The sequence below is a fragment of the Marmota flaviventris genome, chromosome 11 (assembly GCF_047511675.1).
Source record: "Marmota flaviventris isolate mMarFla1 chromosome 11, mMarFla1.hap1, whole genome shotgun sequence".
Taxonomy (NCBI): domain Eukaryota; kingdom Metazoa; phylum Chordata; class Mammalia; order Rodentia; family Sciuridae; genus Marmota; species Marmota flaviventris.
This window is the reverse complement of record NC_092508.1, coordinates 91,282,435-91,306,308: the sequence shown is the minus strand read 5'-3', so window position 1 is coordinate 91,306,308 and position 23,874 is coordinate 91,282,435. Positions and strand designations below refer to the sequence as shown.

Sequence of the window (23,874 nt, the reverse complement as noted above, 5' to 3'; positions counted from 1 at the left end):
TGGTAAGAAGGGCCAATTATGAGAGCACAGTTGTCACTTAGACACTGAGTGTGCCAATGTCTCGTTCTTGGGCACTTTAGCCTCTTGATCTGTAAGAAATAAATTTTCATTGTTTATGAGGTACCCAGTTCATAATATTTTGTTATTATAAACTAGAGCAACTAAGTGCATTTTTTTGATAGGCATATAATAAAGATTTGAGAAGGATACAATGAGGGAAAGCAAAATGCAATTGGTATTGAGACAGAGATGTTGCTTCTATTTGGGGAATATTAGAAGGTTTTCTGGCCTGTGGAACCGTTGAATTAGGAAGTTCTAAGAAAAGTGCTTTGGTAGAAGATGAATGGAATTTCCAGGGATCAGGAGACAAGAGGAGACATTATGAAATTTAAAAGTGGCCTATTGTTCTTGAGAAAGGATAAAAAGTTTTATAGGTGGTGAACTGTTGACCATGAGAGGAAACTTTCATTCTCAGAATCAAGAGCAGTAGCAGGTATGTACACATAACAGGTTGTTACTTCAGAAAAATTCAATGGTTTGCTTATTCTTTGGAATCTTTCAGCCTGCTCATCTTCTTCCTCTTTCTTACTGTGACTCTATCCCCTATCCCCTTTCCCCTCCTCTTTCCTTAATGGCTGTGTTTGTCACATTCCTTTATTCAGTGAACTGAGGAAAGAGACACACCAAAGTCAAGTAGAGCAGCCGACATGAGACCTATTGAATCAAATGAAAACAGAAAGGAGTGATTCAGATACATGATGGGATTTGACATTTTAACCCAAAATGTCACCATCAGAAGTCTTGCTGCATTCCAGCACTGGCTGCAAATTTCATAAGAAATTACTAAGGTATCCAGGTGCAATGGTGCATGCCTGTAGTCCTAGTGACTAGGGGGAGCTGAGGCAGGAAGATTGCATATTTGAGGCCAGCCTCAGCAACTGAGGCAGAACATATCTTAATGGAATGCAGCTCAGTGGAACAGTGTCTCTTGATTCAATATCTAGTGCCAGTACCACAAAAATAAATAAATAAACAAACAAACAAATAAATAAATAAATAAATTTTAAAAAAGGAAAGAGAAAAAATTGTTAAAGTGTAAAGTATACATATTTGTAGATAGATACTCTTTATGTACTAAGCATGTCTCTGTCATGGTCTTCAACCTTTGCACCTCAACAACTGAGATCTTTGTTGTAGCAGGCCCTCATATGCCTGCTTAGGTGTGCAGAATCAAGAATCAACAGGAATTCTTCCAACAGTGAAAAGAGGGTCATAAGCCACCAGGTGGCAGTAGTTGTTAAACCTGAATACAAGTCAGGCTTCAGGCCTAGCTTTTGGTTTTATTCACTTTTAAAAAGATAATCTAATCACACATTTCTTATGTAATCAGAAAAAAATAGAACTTGTCTTGACTAAAAAAGTCTATATCTATATATAAAAATATATCTATATAAAAATATATCTATACATATAGATAAAGATATATACTTCTATCAGGATCAGTAGCTGCTATGGACCCATAGCATGTTGTTACATATATATCTCAAATTCTCAAAGTACCTGTTTTCATTTGGCATACTTTAGGATTTTACATGTTTGAAAAACATGTAAAATATATATTCTTTTCTATGGGCAATACCATTCCTTTAATTTCCCAAATTAGGCACTTTGAATTATTTTTTGCTCTCCCAATTCTTTAATTATTATTATCCAATTGATCTTTATTTCTTCCAAACCACAATGTTATTATACGAATCTTCTCAAGTAGCTTCTGTTGTTTCTTAACAACACTGAATAGGATGCAAGCAAACCAGAGCTCATAATAACCTAGATCATTCCACCTTTATGAGTATAGAATCATATGGTGGTATACACTAAAGGTACTTCATAAAATTTGTACAAATTTCCGGATATATAAATTTTAATAGACTGTTATACATAATGAAATATATATACAAATATCAATCACATATATAAAACATATTTAAAATATCAATCACTGATTTCTTAATTATAAATATGCAAACCTATATGAATGAAAATATAAGAGTTATTACCCTCCAATAATTTTATTATTATGGTATCTCTCTACATATAACACCAATTGTAAGTTAAGTCATTCAAAACCTATAAACCTTGGAGTTTTAAAAAATTTATTTTATTAAAATTTCAGATTCATCTCAGAATTTAACCACAGAGCCATGGTATAAGATGGTGTTTCCTCTTATGACAAGAACCAGCTTTTTCTTCCACAGGATAAGCTAGTTTGGTTCATTTATATCCAGGACACAAACTTACCAACTAACTTAAGTAATGCTGACAGCAATAATAATTTCATCTTGCATGTAAAGAATGATTTAAAAATGCATACAGTTGCTTTACTGATTATATCATTTGAGCCTCACGGGTATCAAATGAGATTGACAGAAGAATATTAGTTTTATTTTGTATAAAAGAGAATTACAATTCAGTAGAAATAAAATATTTGTCCAAGATGACATGGTTAAGGAACAGTAGATATGGGATCTACCTTGGGTCTTCAGACCCCTGGTTACAAACATAAGCTGGACAAACTTTAAGCTATATTTTGTTTCAGAAACTGGAGTTATACAAAAACACACCCAATGCTCAGGCACACAATACCTTGTCCCTGTGGTATTTCAACCTCATAAAGAAGATTTTTATAAATTCCTTGAAGGACATGATCTAAGTTCTGTTAGAGAATAACAGTCTGGAGGAGGCTGGGAAGGGTATTGCACTGAGAGTTAGGTGGGCCAAGGACCATTCATCTGATGAAATGACTCTTAAGATATCATTGTTACAGGAGGGAATGAGGCCAGCTTAGTTCTGGAGTGGAGCCACCAGCTACCTCCATGTGTTTTCCTCAAATTAAAGGCATTTTCTTCCCTATTTAGAAAGAGGAGATTAGACAAACAGATGGGCATTTGCTCAACTGATTTGCTATTTATACTTTGAAACATATTGAGAAATACTGAATCCACTGCAGAAAGCAAAACATACATTTGGCAAACCAAAGTCTCTTGAGGAAATTTCTCCAGAACTGCTGGGGCCAATATTTCTTGAACTATGTTTGATTAATAGGACTAGAACTGTGTTTTTGTAGTTATCCTTCTTGAATCATCTGTGGAGTGAGACACAGAATAATTAAATGATATTTATCTCTACTTATCACCCTCTTCTCATAAGGAAAAATATGTCTGGATTTTTCTCCTTCAACACAAGGGAGATGAGATCCCAGGCACTATTTTCTGAGTTTGGATTTCAATGTGATAAACTGCCATTTTGGAGGTGGCTTCTGGTTGGGAGAACACTCTGCTGGTCTGTGCTGCTTATTTCAGTTGTTTTTTTCCTAAACCAAGTAAAAAGATAGGAGTGAACCAGTGAGTTCATCAGCATGGAATTAGCTGCAACTCCGACTCTAAAAGACAAACTTCAAGCTGCCTACCTACCGACACCCTTAGGCAACCACAACAAGAATGTCACTGGGTGCAATCTTGCTGGCCAATTGCTCTGAACCCACAGCAATCTGGCAGAAGGCTATGGACTGAAGCCAGAGATGGAGCTATTATTCATTATCTCAAGTCCAACTTTTCCACATTATAGCCCTGTGACCACAGGCAATTCATTGTTCTGGGCCACGCTTCCTCATCTGCAAACTGTAGGCCATGCAGATTGATGGAGTATTTAAGGATCTAGTTGAAGATTACTGTAAACCATACCAAAGTTTACAAGTATATGCAGTGATTTGTATAATATCCTCCTCTTCTTTCTTCTCTTTGGACTCACAGGGGTCTTGCAAAAAAATTAAATAAATGAAAGATTGCTACTCCTATCCCCTCTCTCTGTGAACCTTTTGCATAGGCATATTGTCCCCACTCTTGAAATGCCCCTTCCCAGGTCTGAATTCTTTTCATCCTCATGATGAAGTTGAGGTATTGACTCACAAGGTAGCTTTTGTTTGTGTGTGTTCAAAAGAAATCAAGGAATAATAGCAAACCCCAGAAAAGGGGGAAACTGAGAAGAGATGGGAAGGAGGCAGGGATGCAGAGATGTCAAGCCTATTTAGAGACACATCTAATCTAAAGCAAAACCGACACATACTTTCAAAGTTTCAAAATTGATGTTGTTTGCTTACTCATTAAAAAAAAAAAAATCTACCTACAGTAAAATTCATTCTTTGGGGAGTTTTTACTAATGCCACCACTATGTTCAGAACACAGAATGGTCCCATCACTCCAAAAAATTCCCATTTACCGTTCCTTCGGCAGTCCAACTCCTTACCAACTCCTGCACACCACTGACAGGCTCTCTGTTCTTGTTACAGTTTGAAAATTGAACATGAAAATTTTCCATCTGGGTGGTAGAAGTGGTGTCCCGCTTACCTCAGCTTTGGCTGTGGTCTGGATTTTAGTTGTGCTGTAGCTCATAGTAATAAAGTTCAAAGAAGCGCTATTGTCTACAGAGCATTCCCATCATTGTTTTGGCAAATGCTCTCTTGTCAGGATGCCAAGGGAATGTCCTGGGGGTGGGGAGGATATATGGTGTCTGTAAAAAATGAACAGGATCTCACAGAAAGACCATTTTCAGCACAGAATTGCAACCCTGCTATAAAATTAGAATTGCTTCTCAATGAGAAACAGCCTTTATTAAAGTAAGTACAAATTCTTTCAGGAGAATCCCAGGTTTGATATAACTTTTAATTAAGTTTCTCAAAAGCTGGAACTCATTTATTCTTCCCTCTGTCTGTCATGTAGCATCAAGGTTCAGAGCCCTGTATTCACTGGAGATCTTGCTTTGAATTCTAATTCCAATTTGAGTTTTTATATATAATTTTGGCTCATTCCTTATTTTGTTTTCTTTTTTTTTCCAGAAATTTTTTGCTTGATTATCATCAATATCTACTTTTTGCCCCCACTTCACTCTGTAAATCTCTCTGGATATAGCCATTAAGAAGTTTGAGCTATCTCCTCTCAATATCGGATTGCACTTAGTATTTTAAATCCAAATTAAACAAAATGAATTCCCCAAACAAATTAAATTCCAATATGTGTTCATTCCTTATCCCGACTAGAGATAAAAAAGGTGATAAAAATGAACCTTAGAAAATTGATTCTAGCAGCAATATTATGAAAAACACGTGAGCTTTTCAGTGTTTATCTGACTGGTGAAAAGTCCACATACTGTGAAGTTTCAGCCAGCTGAAATCCAACCAGCGTTCACATAGCATCCAAACCACTAACAGGCTTTAAAACAGCATGTGTTTGTGGGAGGCAAAAATCAGGGTGTTCTTTTTTCTTTTTCTTTGTTTTGAGGGGAGGGGCCCAGAGTTTTGGAGACAACATAGCCCACAGTTCAATTCAGAATTACCAAGAAGCAAATTTTCTTCAGGTTACCAAATTAATCCCTAATACCGTCACCATCTTTGACCCAAACTGCACTTTGCTGCTACCAGAACCGTACCAATGGAAGTATTAATTTGCACAAGTAGAAAAGAGAGGCATTAATTGCACTTTTGTGTATATTATGTGTCTCCCTTTAACCATATGTTTGTTGACACAAATTTCACTCAATGACATAAAATGCAAATGCTGAAACATAACAGCAGTTTGGTTTACAGAAGGTCAGCTTCTGACTATTTGAATGAACTGGCATCCCCACATGTAATGTTGGATTATAGTAAATACTCAGAATGGAGCTACTTCATCTATAGGCGTCAGCTATACTGGAAAACAACTCCCAGAGTTCCATATAGGAAATAATGAAAATAAGTACTGAATACATATGTCTTTTGTTTTTAATTAGCCAGATTGATAACAGATTTTAATTATTTTCTGTTGCCTGTAAGCATATGGATAATTACAATGGTCCCATTATGTTTTCCAAATGGTGAATGGATCAGGATGTCATAATTTATGTTTAAAAATGAAAAATACCTTTGAATTTGAGTTAGGATAGGAAAGGAAGGTTACTAAAGAGTCAGAGAATGAGGAACACAGTGTACCAAATGTCTCAGAAATGCATCTTCCTTCCAACCTGAAATATTAGCCACATCTCTCATTAGCAGATTTAATCTCGAATAATCTTAGGATCTAAGAACTGAGTGCAAGATAGCTAGTTCTCTATTCATTAAGAAACTCAAGCCCAGCTAAGTTAAGCACTTGCTAAAAGTCACACAGGAAAGTAAGCAGGATAGCAAGACAGAAGCAGGGCTCACACACTCCCTTAATTCCTGACTCTCTGTGAGTACTTGACAGGAAGGAACCAAGAGACTCTGCTCAATGCCAACTTGGGAACTGGTGGAGGTGAGAGGAAACCTGAGTGCCTTCTGAAGGTCCATCTGGCAAGTTGTCAAAACCCTGACAGATTCCCAAGAAGTAAGTTTCAGCCAAATACCCTACTCATAAAACAAACTCAATTTTTTTTTTTGGGGGGGGGAGTGGGAATAACATTATCTATTAGCTTTATTTTGTCACAGTATCATTTTTTTAAATTTTTAATTTGTTTCAATTAGTTATACATGCAGAAGAATGCATTTTATACTTTGATATATCATACATAGATGCAATATAATTTTTCATTTTTCTGAGTATACATGTTGTAGAATCACATTAGTTATGCAGTCATATATCCATAAAATAATAATGTCTGTTTCATTCTACTATCCTTACTATCCCAACATTCCTTCCCCTCCCCTCCTTTCACTTCCCTACCTAATCAAAGGTAACTTGATTCTTCTCCTGTGTCCCCCCTCCCCACACTTATTATGAATTAGCATCCACATATTAGGGAAAACATTCAGCCTTTGGTTTGGGGGGATGGGCTTATTTCTCTTAGCATGATATTCTCCAACTCCAATTACCTGCAAGTGCCTTAATTTCATTCTTTAAATCTGAGTAATATTCCATTGAGTGGAATATATAGATATAGATATAGATAGATATCTCATATTTTCTTTATACATTTATCTATTGAAGGGCACCTAGGTTGGTTCCATAGTTTAGCTATTGTGAATTGAGCTTCTATAAACATTGATGTGGCTGTGTCACTGTAGAATACTGATTTTAAGTCTTTGGGGTATAAACCGAGGAGTGGGATAGCTGGGTCAAATGGTGCTGCCATTCCAGGTTTCTGAGGAATCTCTTTCCATAGTGGCTGCACCAATTTGCAGTCCCACCAGCAATGTATGAGTGTACCTTTCCCCCCACATCCTTGCAAACATTTATTGTCATCTGTATTCTTGATGATTGTCATTCTGACTGGAGTAAGATGAAATCTTAGTGTAGTTTTGATTTGCATTTCTCTAATTGCTAGATATGTTGGACACTTTTTCATATATTTGTTGATGGATTGTATTTCTTCTTCTGTGAAGTGTCTGTTCAGTTCCTTAGCCCATTTGTTGATTGGGGTTTTTCTTTTTTTGGTGTTAAGTTTTTTTTATTTTTTATTTTTATTTTTTTTTTTTTTTAGTTCTTTATGTATCCTAAAGATTAATGCTTTTTCAGATGAGCATGTGGTAAAGATTTTCTCCCAATCTGTAGGCTCCTAACATTATTAATTGTTTCCTTTGCTGAGAAGAAGCTTTTTAATTTGAATTCATCCCATTTATTGATTCTTGATTTTACATCTTGCACTTTAGGGTCTTGTTAAGGAAGTCAGATCCTAGGGCAACATGGTGAAGATTTGGGACTACTTTTTCCTCCATTAGTCTCAGGGTCACTGTTCTAGTACCTAAGTCTTTGATCCACTTTGAGTTGATTTTTGTGAAGGGTGAGAGATATAGGTTTAATTTCATCTTGCTACATAAGAATTTCCAGTTTTGTCAGCACCATTGACCATTGTTGAGTAAGCTGTCTTTTCTCCAGTGATTGTTTTTGGCACCTTTGTCTAGTATGAGATAACTGTATTTGTGTGGGTTTGTCTCTGTGTCTTCTATTCCGTGCCACTGGTCTACATGTCTATTTTGGTGCCAATACCATGCCGTTTTTGTTATGATATCTCTGTAGTATAATTTAAGATCTGGTATTGTGATGCCTCCTGCTTCACTTTTCTTGCTAAGGATTGCTTTGGCTATTCTCGGTCTCTTATTTTTCCAAATAAATTTTATGATTACCTTTTCTATTTATATGAAGAATGTCATTGGGATTTTAATAGGAATTGCACTAAATCTTTATAATGCTCTTGGTAATATGTCCATTTTGACAATATTAATTCTGCCTAATCAGGAACATGGGAGATCTTTCTATCTTTTGAAGTTTTCTACAATTTCCTTCTTTAGTGTTCAGTAGTTTTCATTGTAGAGGTCTTTCACCTCCTTTGTTAGATTGATTTCCAGGTATTTTTTTTTTTTTTGAGGCGATTGTGAATGATGGAAAGAAAACTTCAGACCAATATCCCAGATGAACATAGATGCAAAAATTCTCAATCCTCCAATAGTCCCAGAGAGGTGATGGTCATAGTCCACCCTCTCAGCCTTTAAGTTTTCATGAATACTAGCTTTCCTTTGACTTATAGCTGTCATAATAGCTATTCTTATTTACACCATTTTATTGTGATTATCTGGCAATCGATTAACACTATGTTCCAAATATTTTGCTTTATGTTTTTCTTTATAAAATAAACTTTCACAACAAAGTAATGCAGTAGGTACTTGTGCTGGTCATTGCCTATTTACTACTGCATCCATATCTTGTCCTTCCCCTTCACTGTTCAGTACTTTCAGGGGTTGAATCCTACAAATTACATCATCCAAGCTTTCTTGCCAACTGGTTTTCAATTGGTTTTAGTCATGGAAAAAACTTGTAGACATGATAGGGTAGGAAGAGGGGGGATGCTCAGTACTTCTGCCCATTTCCTTCTGTTTCAGTAGCATTTCTAAGAGAGGTTGTGTCCCTCCATTGTTTTAGCTCCTCATAGGGCAGCTCAGGCTCTGGAGCTTTGGTAACACCATGTTCTGCTTTTGTACCTCAAACCCTACAGGCAGTAGGAACATCCCGTCCTGGCGGGTTGCTTCACCACCCCAGTTTGTACTTTCAACTCTTCCAACACTTTTATAATAGTGAGTTCTCAGTGCTAAAAATCCCCGATGGATCAACTGACATAGATTCTATCATTTGGATTGGAACCTGATTGATATCATTGTCTTCACCTTATGATTGAAGGAACCCAAAGATTAGAGAGATCTGTCTTAAACCAGAGTTTACTATGTGCTAGGCACTATGCAGAACACTACTACTTATAATTTTATTTAATTCTCATTACATATTGAGGTAAGTATTATTATCTCTATTTCACATATAAGAAAATAAAGCTCAAGTAGCATAAATAACCTGCAATATGTCATCCTGGTATCTGTTAGACCTAGGAGCTATGCTTAGATCAGTCCCTAGATCATCAGAAGGGTGATTAACTAAGAGATACTGGGAAATATTGCTTCTTCTTCTAATGTTCACCATACACAATGATTAGTCATAGTCCTTAGAAAGCTCATGCTACAGACTGGAGTAAAGAAACCTCTATTGTAATACCACAATTCAGTAATTTAAGTTCATTATAGCTGCTTTGCAAATACTCACAGGGTTAACAGCAGTGTTGTGCTGCTAATTGTTGAACAAGGTGTTCTTCCGGTAGAGGGAAAAAAAAAGTTCTGATCCATAAACATGCCAATTTCCATTGCATAAGTATTTTCACCATGATTTTCCATTGAAAAATATATGCGAGAATATTTCTACCAGCTTTATTTACAAGAACTAAATTTCTTAGCTCAAGTGTTCATTAAGTGAAAAATTATTTTAAAAATTGTGAAATATTTATATAATGCAATAATGTACATTGTTAAAAAATGAGCAAACTGCTGATATACCAAAAAAAAAAGGTAAATTTCAAAAGAATACATTCCATATGTCCCTTTTACATGAAATTCGAGAACAGACAAAATTAATCTGTAGAAATAAAAGTCAAAATTCTGGTTATCTGTGAAGTGGAGGCAGTTACTATATATTGAAAGCAAGAGTTAATCTTCTATAAAACTGGAAATACTTGTCTCCATTTTTATCTGAGTGGTGTTTATATGGGTATATTCATATATCAAACTTCCTCAATGTGTATACTTGAGACTTGTGTCTTTATTCTACTTAATCTATGCTTTTATCTTTTAAAACAGAGTTCTCTCTGGGTTCTGTGGATATGTGTATCCTTTCTAGTCTTGGGTTATGCACAGGCAGAGCCTCCTCAGTAGAAAAGAGTTCTCACCCAGCATGTACTTGAGCACATCCTTTTCACCAAGTAACACAGAGGTTTGCTTACATTACCTGTCTATAAAAATTCCTCTCAGAGCCCAGCAACAGATCCCCAATATACCACTAGACCTACTTCTTAAGGCAGTCTTAGGGTGAGAAGTTTGCATAGTTTGTAACATGGACTCATAGGCTTAGGTTGTTGTTGTTGTTGTTGTTATTATTATTAATGTTGTTTTGCTTTGATAGTTTTCCACTTATAACAACATCCAGGATCTAAATACTTTCTAATCTGGAAGGGAATATAGACCTTTCCAGGTGAAATTATAGAGTTTTTACTTATTAAATAGCACTTAGTTCTCAGACTATTTCTTGTCTCCATACTTGTTCCTTCCTTGTTTCCTTTCTTAAACATTTCAGATAGCTTTTGGCCTTTAGAATACCACTACTTACTTTGTGTGTGTGTGTGTGTGTGTGTTTTAGTTGTAGATGGACACAATATCTTTATTTATTTATTTTTATGTGGTGCTGAGGATCGAACCCAGGGTCTCACACCTGCGTGGCAAGTGCTCTACCACTGAGCTACAGCCCCAGCCCCAGCCCCAGCTCCAGCCCCAGCCCCACTACTTACTCTTTTATAGCTTTAACACCATTTGTTCATCTTTTGTTACTCTTTTCTTTCTCAACTAATTATCCCTCAATTATTTCTTCTGAGTCATTTGGTTTGATATGTTGCTGATTGGGTATTTGGGAGCTTTTTTTTTTTTTGGTTCCATTTTGAGTTACTTGAAACAAAGCTATTATAAATTCTACATTAATAAAGTGAAATTGAAACAACTATGTCATTAAAAATAACAAGATGCATGGCATTATTACCAACTGCATGACCTTCATCAATTCACATTGGTAAAACTTGGCTAATAACATTTTAAATAAAACCAAGGGGCCACTTACCCAGAAACTTACCTTTAGGTTAATATTTTTACAATTTACTGGGTAGGCTTTGGTTATAGTGAACTTCAAAGAATCTCAAAGATTGTCTACCCTACCTTCTTTTCAAATTTTTTAATATATGGAAACAAAGAAGTATAGCAGTTATATCACTGGCATCATCATAAGAAACTAAGCTTGTATAACATCAAGACTCCTTGCTTCTTGATTTATTTCCACACTATGAGAAAGTTAGCCAAATGTTGGGGGCAGGGGTTCATTGCTGAAATCCATTCTATTTACCTGAAATTGCCAGTCTAATCCAGCTCTAAAATTATTTTAGTACAGTTTTTAAACTTTAATTTTGACTGATACACACAAAAATAAAAAAAAAAAATTATATATTAGTTAGGTACCCTGTGACGTTTCAACTCTAAAATAGTAGGTACTGTGATTTCAAATCTCCCCTTGAGACTGAATTTGGGTCAATCTGCCTATTAAATTTCAAATAAAACACTAAAGTAACTAAAACAGACAATTTTTTGAAAACACCTCCCTCCTCCATTCTTGTGAAGAAAAAAGAAATTTGAGTTTTTAAAATTATTTCATTAAGATAATATAATAATTTTGACATCTTCTTCTAGACAGGCACAGGGATAGAAGATAGGTTGAATAGATAGGTGAAGAAATATATAAAAGGTAGACAGATAGATCTCATACTATTTATAACATGAGCATAAAACTAAATATAAATATCCAGACTAAAAAAAAAAAACAAACAAAAACAGTGTTCAGAAGACTAAAGGTGAATGGAGATATCTGGATGATATTGTGAACAATAAAATGAGTCCTGAAGATTTCGTTATTGTTTTTTTTTTTTTTCCTTCTCTTTTGTTCATTTATTTATTTATTTATTTTGGCTTAGCACACCCAGAGCAGGAATAAATAAGGGGAAGCCTTTGTTTTTTTGTTTGTTCTGATCTAGCACAGATGTTATCCTATTCATAGGTGATAGGAAGAATAAAGAATTACTCCACTCTTCTTGCTCCTCCTTATTTAAAAGGGAAAATAATCTTCATATTGGAAAGATTCAGAGAAGTGGGCCTTATACTCAAACATGAATTCGAATCCATATGTTGCTTTTAGAGTCAGGGATTTTGTGCAACTTATCTGCCCTAAGTCTCACCTTGAGTAGTAGTTCTAACCCCAGAGGTTTAGGAGTATTAAATGAGATAATGCATAACAGCGGTTATGATACAGGGGATGGAAACCCCAAATAGGTAAGAAAATAAAAAAGACTTTTAAATTAGACAATATTTTAGCATTAGGAAGACTTACACCCCAGTGTGCTGGTAAAACTTGAAAAAGCAAAAGTGATACTATTGCCAGTAACCTTTGAGAAGTTGTTGCAAATGCTAGATATGTTAGCTTACTGCTCCAATTTTCAAAAGGGAGGGAAAGGAGGATTCTCAAGATTTGGTAATTCCAAACAGTCAGATAGAAGTTTTAACCCCCACAAAAATTCCAGATGGTTTTAGATTATGAAACAGATATTCTATGTGAAAATATTTTGAAGGAAGTTGCGATTACTGAAACTGGAGCCTAATCCAATGCAAAAGTCATGCTGAAAACAAGACTTTCTCTTTTTATTTTTATTTATTTATTTTTTTGAGCAGCTCTAATACTAATCAGAGAATGCCACAGACACATAGTATATCTGCTCAAGGGCGTGTGACAAAGGTGACATGAACTTTCAATATACTAATGCATGTTACAAATACCCAGAGGAAAATACTTGATATAATGCTTTCTAAATTATTTGACTACATAGCCCATTTTCTGCAAAGCATCTAATAAAGTCTTAAAGAAATTGGATTGGGCAGAACAAGAGGACACAACAGACTAAGCCCAGACAATAGTAGCCTCTATTGGTTAGGCAGCCTTTGCCATGTTGTGTTTATTTACAAATGCCGCCCCCTCACACTTTTTTTTTTTAAAGGAACCCAGACAAACTATAATTTTTTCAAAGAAGGAAACCAGAGTAACGAATTATATAAAGATATACCTTCCTAAAAGCAAGAATTATAAACTCTGGGAGAGACACCTGGGAACGAGGTTGTGGTAAAAATCAATTGCAAAATATTCAATGAATGTTATATGGGGAAGGAATTGAATCCAGTGTGTTTCCTTAAGCAACCAAAAATAAGAGTACTATTTAGAAGTTACATACAGGCAGATTCTGGCTAAATATAAAGATTTTTGTGAAAGTACTTGTCCTAGGACTTAACAGTCTAGAATTATACATCAACCCTGACACTTCTTAGATAGGAATTCTTGAACAAATCACTCAACTTCTTAGAAACCCAGTCTTCTTATCTGTACTGTGGGGAAGCTCATGGAGGCACAGAAAAGAATAAATCTCGTGCTAAGTTTGAAAAGAATCACACACCGTTCCTGGAACAGATGAAGAGCTCCATAAGTGGAATTATTAGCACTATGAGTAACATGTGAAGCTACCCCAAAATGAAAAGGATGGAGTCCATCTGACAGTAGAGAAAAGCTCAATAGTGGAATTACATAAGCATATTTTTTAATCTTTCAAAAAAATTAAATGAATTTTAATTTAATAAGGTCAATCGGATTAATTCAATTGATCGATTGTGTAAATTAATTTAACTAATCTCATGAAAATCAAAGAGGCATCAATAGAGTAGAGGAAAGGAAAGAAGGGGAGTGAAGAGGGGAAGAAAACGAGAAATACTGGGGAAATATATATTTTATTTTATATATAATATAGTACATTATGTTGCTATATTGCATGCAGATATGAATATGTAACAATGAATCCCACCATTATGTACAACTATAATGCACCAATTTTATAAAAGGGGGAAAAAAATGGAAAGCTGATTGGGCAACCAAAAGAAAGTAGGTGTGACTAAGTTCCCATCCCTTTGAGCTTGCAGTCACACTGAGCCTGGAAGTTAAAGGCCACTATATTAAACAACCATAATGCAAGGATAAAAGCCTTCAAAGTTGCAAGAGGCTCAGAAATTACCAGAACAGATGATTTTTGAGGGAAAGATGGAAGGCTTCATGCTACCTTCTCGTTAATAATTCTCATTGTCCTCCTTGAGTTAAGAGACTTGCAGAGTTACACCGAATCAATCAACACTTCAAGAAATGCAGCAGGTGGACTTTTGTCAAAGGTTTCAGCAGCCCTAGATTTCTAAAAGTGGTGTCCAGCCTTGTAGCTGTCCTGTTTATCCCCCTGTTTTGTTGTCTTAAACAGCCACTTTCCCATTTGGAACCTGGAGCTGCTGCTGACAAAACAGGAAGTGATTTGAATGCAATCTGCTTTTGTGGGTTTCTTGGACTTCAGGAGTTTTAAAACAAGTTTTAGCTGTTGCCAAAAGTGCCTTGCTTTACTTCCTCTATTTCTTATAGAAAAAAAAAAAAGTGCAACCCTCTAGGGGTTAAAGTATTGGCACAAAGTACAGAACAAATGCTGACTTAATGAATGTGCTTAGCTTTTTTTTTTTTTTTTTTGAAAGAAAACATTGGGGGTGGGGAGAGAAAAAGGGAACTGGGAAGAGAAGGAGAGGAAGTTAAACCTTGCTTCCCTCCCTATCTTCCTTAGAAAACCCAATATGGCATCTTCCATGAGGAGCTTGTTCTCTGACCACAGCAGATATGTTGAATCTTTTCGGAGGTTTCTCGACAATTCCACGGAACACCAGTGCATGCAGGAATTCATGGACAAGGAGCTGCCAGGCATAATAGCAAGGTAACAAAAAGGGACGTTTTTGTCAAAGGGACAAGCCTGGGATCACTGTGCGCCAGTGATAGATGGGCTGAGCCCAGCCCCGCAGGCTGGGCGCGGGGATAAGGGGAGTTGCTGATAGCGCTCCTAGCAGCTCCCCCTCTGCCTCTCCTCATGCCCTCTCCTGCCTGTCTCCTGCAGTGCTTTGGTTAGACGTTCTCTTTGCTTTAAACACTCAAAGGCTCCGATTTGTGCTGTATTTCCAGCTGCACAGAGATAAGTGTTAACTCTTTGAAGGCACAAAATCCATGTTCATGGGAAAACATAAGATACAAATCTTTGTAGTCAGATTTTTCAGCCCTCCTCCAGATTTTTACATTTCAAAAAAGTCCCAAATGGAATACAGTATTCTTTTCATTAGAAGCAAATACAAATAATTGCAAAATGCCATTGACTCCTGAGAATTGAGTGGGTACCTCTCAGTTCTCATCATAATATGCATTTAAATTCATTTTCCTTTGTCCCTTATAGTTATCAGTCTTCAAAATATTGTCTTTTCCTTTCAACTCAGTATTAGCAATGTGGTCCTTGAAAAAGAGCATTTTCCATTATCAGTGAAACTGAACTGACTAGTTTTCTTTCTCCCAGACTCACCCTCCTTTTTTTTTTTTGGTGTGTGATTAATGTGTTCAATTTGTGCCAGAGCTGATAAGCATTATGTGAGTAACAGATTCCACATGCTAAAGATAATCAAATCACCTATCTGGGGATGAATTGCTACAACTCCTTCTGCTTCAGGAAATAATGTTGGAAAACTGGGAAGAAATGATTGACTGTGGATCCAATTTGCAGACAGCAAAGGAATGTGATATTTTATTGTTTGCTAATTTCTCTATTACAGGCCTGACATTCTCTCACCACAGCAGTATCAGGGTCTGATCAGAGCAGACATTGTTGGATGTATGTGGAATTCTACTATCTCCATTATATTGGAAATTTTTATTCAATTTTCATTACAGAGTTTACTTTTTAAATGCTGCTTCTAAAAAATAACAGTATTACATAATGTATTAAGATTAATATGTAATGGAGTAATGATATAAAAATCAAAGTAGATAGTAAAGACAGATAAATTCTTATTTAGGAACTAATTATACATTATTTCTTTAGGTCTTTTTGCTCATTTCTAAAATTAAAGATAATGATTTAATTTCTGCATTCTTTTCCAGCCCTAAAAGAACACATTCCTTTCTTTAGCTTATCCAGATCCTTGGCTTTCTAAAGCCACACAACTTTTTCTGAAGAGGTACCTTGGATCAATATAACATAATCAATAATTAATGATGGATGCCCCTTCCCCTCCCCTGTCTTCAAAGAATATCCAGATCTAACTGGAATGTTGAAAGTTAATTTTTGAAAGGCTGATGAATTTTCAAAGTCATAACTAAATTTGCATTATAATGGCAATATAGAGTTAGGAATGCCTGAGTAAAAATGTCCTTCATTAAGAAAGTAAATTTTTCCTGAAAGTAATGTTTGAAATTTGACTTTAATTGAAGGGCCTTTAAAGATTTTGCTTGAGGTTGTTTATAAGTTATGAGGCACTAAAAAGTGGTTCAGAACTTCACTGTGTATGTAAGGGTAGGGTTGGCTGTTAATTAGGTGTGGACTCAGTCTATTGAATTTAACATTTTTATTAGAACAAGACATGTTCATATTTTAAAAAGTCAGATGGTTCTAAAAAGCTTATAGTAACAACAACAAATCGTAGTCTTCTATCCTTCCCACTCTCCAAAAGCAATCACTTCCAAACCTCAAAATATTTTGTTGCTTATGGAATTTTTTCATAATCTAAAATACATATAATTCTTTTATTTCTTAATTTTGTTCTACTAAAATAACTAACTAAACATACATTTTCCCTGCCGCAGTCTGGCTGCAGCAAAATAACCGGGGGGTGACAAGCAACTTGTGTAGATTGATACAGCAGGAGTGGGAGCCGTTTATTGTAGGACAGGAGGGGTATATATACATTACACACAGCTTATCTTAATTAACATAAACTAGATACAGCAGTCAACCAATAAGGAATCTCTACACTTAATGGCTCGCTGGCGTTACTTCACAAACCACTCCCTCTGGCAAAATGCCAGGCGCCATCCTGACTTGTTTACAGACTCTAACATTTCCCCATCTATTATGTCCAATTGTTTGGTTAAATAATTTGAGTGTCTATACCATTTTTTCTGTTTACATATTATTTATAATTGAACAATATTTATACTCATTACATTTATTTTTCATGTGCAACTTTGAGTCTTGCCTATAATTGACAATGATTGTCTGGATTTTGTTTTTTTATGTTTCTGTTACTACAATGATGCCCAAGCAGCAATTGCTAAAAATAATGTGTTTAGTTTTCTCATGGAAACATCTTTTATGGAGCCTTCTGTTCTTTTCTGCAGTCTGGGAAGATTTGCTTTTGGCTGGCTATATAGCTATTGATGAGGGAATGTGTTTAACATTCTAGAAATTTTTTTCTCTTCAGTATTTGATTGATTTCTTGATGATAGATTGGTGGATTTCAGGCCTTTCTTTCTGGATATCTTTAGTCCACCCCCACCCCCTTTTTGTTTAACCTGAGCTAAGGTTGTAAGAACTTTAAGGGTGAATGAGTGGTGGTAAGCTTTTTGAAATTTTTATGTTTAAAAATCCCTTTACTCTCTGTTTATCCTTTATAGATAGTTTGACTGGGTATAATACTCTACTGAAAATGATTTGTATCATAAATTTATTTTCTGTTTTTCATGTTTGGGGAGATACCCAACTACCCAAGAAGTCTTTATATATATGATCAATAATAATAAGGTACTAAAAAGTGGTTAGTACCCTATTTGTCTATGTATGGGTAAGGTTATTGAGTGAGTGGCTTACAGTGGTAATTGAATATAGACTCAGTTCTTTCCTGGGAGATCTCAGGTACATAGAAGTTTACTACTCAGATTGCTTGTTTCCCCAAAGAGTAAATCTCCAATTTCTTTTCTGGGGTTGGAGGGTGGAGTAGGGTTCAAGGGTTGGTTATAGTATATAGTTGTCAGTAGTCAAGTTTGTTATTGTTGTTACATATAAAGCATATGTTTCTTTGCCTCAGTAATACCAAGTGTTCAGTAATTATTTGTTACCATTTTAATGTATTTAATGGGACAATAATAGTATCTTACTCACAGAGGAGTTGTGAGGATTCCAAAAGTTAATTCATGTAAATCACTTAGCTATGTCCAGAATCACAGTAATTGCTAGCAAATGTTGAGTGCTTGCCACAGAAATATAGAAATATATTTCTAAGAGATTTAGATGAATTAAATAATTTAATACAGCTGCTGTATGACTTAGATACAATTATTAACAACCTTGTGAGGTAGGTGATATTATTACCTTGTTTAACAGAGAGGTCAAATAAGTTGCTCAAGGTAACATATCAGTAAGCTGGGATTTCAGCCTGGATGCTCTGCTCCATAGTCCTCCTGTGCTATCCACAGATATAAGCATTTTTAAAAAGGAGCACAAGATATAGATAGATGAAGATGAGTATACTAAGCCTCAAGATTATAACGTGGAAGTTGATTGGAACTGTCTTTTTCTCTAGCCTTCCTTGCTTCTTCCAGAACCAGGGTCTACCTGTCCCATTCTGTTGCTCCATGAAGACTCCTTCCCTTGAGCTGTATCAAAGGTGTTTATCAACCCACAGTCCAAATGTTGCTGAAAGCTCAGACCTTGTCCCTGGTACCAATCCAATAATGAGGACATGGTTTTGAGACAAAGGAAAAAGAAGGTTTATTCTTTGCTAGCAAAGGAGAAATACAGGGGACTCCTGTCCCAGAGCCTGTGATTCTGCCCCTCAGCCGGAACAGGGAGCTTTTATTTTATTTATTTATTTTTTTTGTAGTTGTAAATGGACGGAATGCCTTTATTTATTTATTTTTAATTTTTTTATTCCAACTTGTTATATATGACAGTGGAATGCATTACAATTCATATTACACATATAGAGCACAATATTTTATATCTCTGGTTGTATACAAAGTATCTTCACACCATTCAGGTCTTCATACATGTACTTTGGATAATGATGTCCATCTCATTCTACCATCATTGTCTAACCCCCTGCTCCTTCCCTTCCCCTCCCATCCCTTTACCCTATCTAGAGTTCCTCTGTTCCTCTCATGCTCCCTCTCCCTACCCCACTATGAATCAGCTTCCTTATATCAGAGAAAACATTCGGCATTTGGTTTTTTGGGGATTGGCTAACTTCACTTAGCATTATCTTCTCCAACTCCATCTATTTACCGGCAAATGCCATAATTTTATTCTCTTTTATTGCTGAGTAATATTCCATTGTGTATATATATCACATTTTTTTTAATACATTCATTTGCTGAAGGGCATCTAGGTTGGTTCCACAATTTAGCTATTGTGAATTGTGCTGCTATAAACATTGATGTGGCTGTGTCTCTGTAGTATGCTCTTTTTAAGTCCTTTGGGTATAGACACAGGAGAGGGATAGCTGGGTCAAGTGGTGGTTCCATTCCAAGTTTTCCGAGGAATCTCCATACTGCTTTCCATATTGGCTAAACCAATTTGCAGTCTCGTCAGCAATGTATGATTGTGCCTTTTCCCCCACACCCTCTCCAACACTTATTGTTTGTACAGAATGCCTTTATTTTATTTGTTTATTTTTATGTGATGCTAAGGATCAAACCCAGTGCCTCACACATGCTAGGCAAGCACTCTGCCACTGAGCTACAGCCCCAGCCTAGAACGGGGCTTCTAAAGTGTTGATTCAAAGGCTACCTTCTGCATGTTCTCTGTTGGAATTGTAATTCACTTGTTAATTTGGAAGATAGTCATTTCTGAGATCTTCTGGCACCTTCCCCAACATCTGGATTACTTTGTTCCTATAGCGGGTGTGTACTCAGGGACAGATAAACTTATTGAGGATGGGGAGGAAAGGTAATACAGTTTCCCTGAGATTAGGGAGGGGGAGAGATTAGGGAGGAGCATGGACAGAGGAAAAGAAAGAAACATGTCCATTTAAAAAAATAAGTCCCAGTGGCAGAGCAGCAAGGGCTATGTTCAGATCATAAAATGGCCCACTGTTACACAAACACAAACATCACCCAGTTCATGTTTTCCTTCTACTTGTCACCTCTTCTCTTCTCACTCTTTAATCTGACGTTTGGCCTTAACTTTCTTTTAAGCCTGTTGTTATCAAACCGATTCATATTGCCAAATCCAATGGACATGTTCTCCTTTGCTATTTCTTTGACACTGCTGGTGGCTGTCTCTGTCTCATTCCCCTTGCACCTCTGAGCTTTGTCACTCTCTTTCCCTATCTCCATTGTGTCTTCCTTATAATTCAGTGACTTTTTAAAGTTTGGTGCTACATCATCATCATCCCTCTGCTCTTCTCGCTTGGCAACATTTTGGGGTGGTGGAGTGCACTCTCCTGCTTGGCCATTACCTTATGATGATTATTTTCCAGAATACGTCATTGATGCCTGACCCTCTCCTACACAGTTAATTTTGCATGTCCAAGTATCTTCTGAATTCAGATTTCTGAATAAAAGAACTGACAAAAGGTAAACTTGCTGTGTCAAACTATATTCTCTGCCACGCTTTACCCACAGAAACATGACAGTCATTGTACACTTATATTTTTTTTCCTGACCCCTTTCTATCCATCTACAAGCAGGTCCTACTAACTTACTTGCCAGTTCATCTATTCTTCTCTGTTTCTAGTTCTTCTCTGTTTCAGGGCTTTGTTATCTCACATTTCAAACTGAGAGCCAAGTAGTATCTTACTCATTTTTGAATCTCAGAATCTAAGGCTACATACATAAGTAATAGACATTGTTTATTGAAAGAAAGGTGGGAAGCTGGGCATAGTAGTGCACACCTGTAATCCCAGCCGCTTGGGAGGCTGAAGAAGGAAGATTCCAAGTTCAAAATCAGCCTCAGCAACTTAGCAAGGTCCTAAGCAACTGAGAAAGACCCTGTCTCAAAATAAAATATAAAATGGACTGGGGATGTGGCTCAATGGTTAAATCCCTGGTACCAAAAGCAAAACAAAACAAAATGAAGGTGGGAAGAAGGACAGGAAGATAGCAGATATCACAGAAATAGGGTGAACCTCCTGTCCTTTGCCCTATGTATTCTGAAGGGCTGATCACGTCACTGGACTCAAAAGTCCTCATTTATTTTTTCTTGTTCTCCAAACAATCTTCAAGCAAATGGTATGTCATACCTTTACAATGTTCCTAGAGCTGTGTTTAAGTCTCCCAGGTCAAGACTGTTGATGAATGGAATCTGTATGTTTACAAAGACACTCTAAAGAGGGGACTAGAACCACTGAAATAATTGAGACCTTTCATGTTAACCCAGTTTCTGTTTATTGTATTTTTAATCAATTTTCTTCAAATAGACTTGGTAATCAGATTTTACAAAGCACCTTGCACATTTTTTGTAAAGTACATATTTTTTTTTTTTTGTTTTTCAGGATTGGAGATGCAAAATCAGAAATTAAGATTCTGAGCATAGGCGGAGGTGCAGGTATGAATAATACATTTTAAAAGTTTGTATTTTACTGTAAACATCATGTTATTTGATGGCTATCTTTTTTTATTCTTTAGAAAAGCTACTTTGTTTTTGGAAAAGATCAGCACATTAAAACTAGCAATATCATGTCAACTGAGATGAATGCCCCTATAGATTTATAGTTTAGGACATTAACCTTCATTACTATCTGTAACGTGGATAAGTGACATGACTCTCTTATCCTTTTTACGAATGGGGAAACAGAATAATTTGGAAGTTTACTTTTATCCAAAATGATTTCACAGAAAAGAAGTAAATCAATGGATGTGTAACTGATGTGATTCTGCAATCTGTATATGGGGTAAAAATGGGAGCTCATAACCCACTTGAATCAAATTGTGAAATATGATATATCAAGAACTATGTAATGTTTTGAACAGCCAACAATAAAAAAAAAAAAAAAAAAAAAAAAAAGAAGAAGTTCATATGAAGTTTCTTAGGTTTGTGCCACGGGAAGCCTGGTCCATGCATTGGTCACTGGTATATGAGCTGTGGTTCATCTAGCCTCACTAGAAAGAATAAGTGCTTGATGGTGTAATTCATTTACACTGTTGTGACGCTACTTTTCAAGTTGCATTGGTCTAAAACCACTCCCTTCTTCTGGTTGAGTTTCAAAACTGCCTTCTAAGCATTTGAAACACTCCCCAAACCTTTTAAATATGGTCCCACTATTCTTGGAGCTAGTGCAAAAATGTGAACTCTGGAAAGGCAGATAAATGTGATGTATGATCTAGGCTGAGACAAAAGCTGCAGTTTTCTCGTCAGTAAAATGAGAATAACGGATTTTTATCTCATAGGATTGTAGTGAGAATAGTATAATTAAAATGTTTATAAAGTGCTTAGCATATTGTTGTTCCTATAAGGCAAGGGCTGTTCCCTTCTGCAAAAATAAAACAAACTTTAACTCATGACTTTGCCTCTTACCAATGCCCAAGTAGTATTTGCTTTATTTTTAAGTTACTAGTCATATGAAAGTTTGAGTTAATATGTTAATATAAAATATGTTAATATAAAATATGTTTTATTTAGATACTGTTTTCTTTTACTGGAGCACTGGTTTAGTAATGATTACCACTTAGTAACACTGATACTAACAATTGTTTCTTACTGCTAAGTGGTAATCTCCGGAGTACATGGGTTCCAGTGACACATGAATGAGTTGAATTTTGACCTATGTTAACACAAAGAAAACCCAGAGCCCTCTAGCAAGATGGAGTGACTAGTTTTTGATAACTTTATTGGTTCATTTTTCACAAAATGCACTGTGATATAATCTAATAAGGACAAATCCTTAAAATCATTTTACTTTGTTATCATCTTTCACCAAGAAAACAGAAACCATCAAGGACAAATAATGAAGGATATTGTTATGGATAATACTATAGAGAGCGTTTAAGCTAAAATACTCCATTATTGCTTACTGATACGATAAGCCGGGAAGATTATATGATACTGTAAGCCTGATGAATTGCCCAAAGAGTGTCCTATTAATTAAGTTAACCAAGACAGTCATTTCCAGTGTGTTTTGCATATGAATTTCAGGCAACCAACAGGCAAGGAGACTATGACTTGATAGTGTCACTTGTGCTTGGACAAAATGAGAAGCCCTAAAAGAAAAAGTAATTAAAAACAATCTCTATCATGACCCAGTTAATTGACCTTTTAATGTAAAGTTAATTGAATTTCTAATGCAAATTTATCCAGGTCCTTATGAGCTATCTAGAGAAAGGAACATTTGGCCTGTACAGCATTTCCTCACAACCAGGTACACCTAGAAGCTAATAGAGAGAACATATGAAATAAAGGGAATTTCTTCTGAGGGAAGTTCTTCTGAGAGAAGCTGAACATTGTGTGAATAACAGGCTCTGTCTTGCAGAGAATATGGGTGCTCTTCAGGGTCATTCTTCATATGAAACTGATCAGAAATGTAAAAAGAAATTCAAGTTATAGATACTTAACTCTCACTACCTAAGTGAACTTCATGAAATCAAAAGCAATGCATTTAAAATCCCTAGGTCTAGGTATTCTTGTTGTGAGCAAAAGCATTTTGAGGGGAAGGAACATTGTAGTTAATTTCAGTGCTCTTCTATTAACTGGGTGGCGATTATCTAATAACCTTTCTTTGCCTAACTGCAAGCATGTGCATGGAGGAACTGCCCATCCTTTCCTTAGAGAAATGGTCTCCCATGTATTCTATGATCTACAGTGTGCCTGAGATTGTACATTATTTTTCCAAATCAATCACTTAACTCTAATGCCTGGCAAATGAGGCCA

General features: G+C 35.9%; 1 protein-coding gene across 4 annotated transcripts in view; it reads left to right on the top strand.

Annotated features, from left to right (window-relative positions):
* Positions 1 to 23,874, top strand: part of Hnmt (histamine N-methyltransferase) — a 65,698-nt gene that overhangs the window by 7,274 nt on the left and 34,550 nt on the right. For 2 of the 4 annotated variants that reach the window (XM_071619217.1, XM_071619218.1), the window contains exons 2-4: positions 6,276 to 6,395; positions 14,824 to 14,970; positions 21,503 to 21,555. In XM_071619217.1, the coding sequence (XP_071475318.1) occupies positions 14,834 to 14,970; positions 21,503 to 21,555 (190 nt within the window). In that variant the 5' untranslated portion in view covers positions 6,276 to 6,395; positions 14,824 to 14,833. The remainder of the gene's footprint in view (positions 1 to 6,275; positions 6,396 to 14,823; positions 14,971 to 21,502; positions 21,556 to 23,874) is intronic. The other 2 variants (XM_027936848.2, XM_071619216.1) reach the window with 1 other exon arrangement.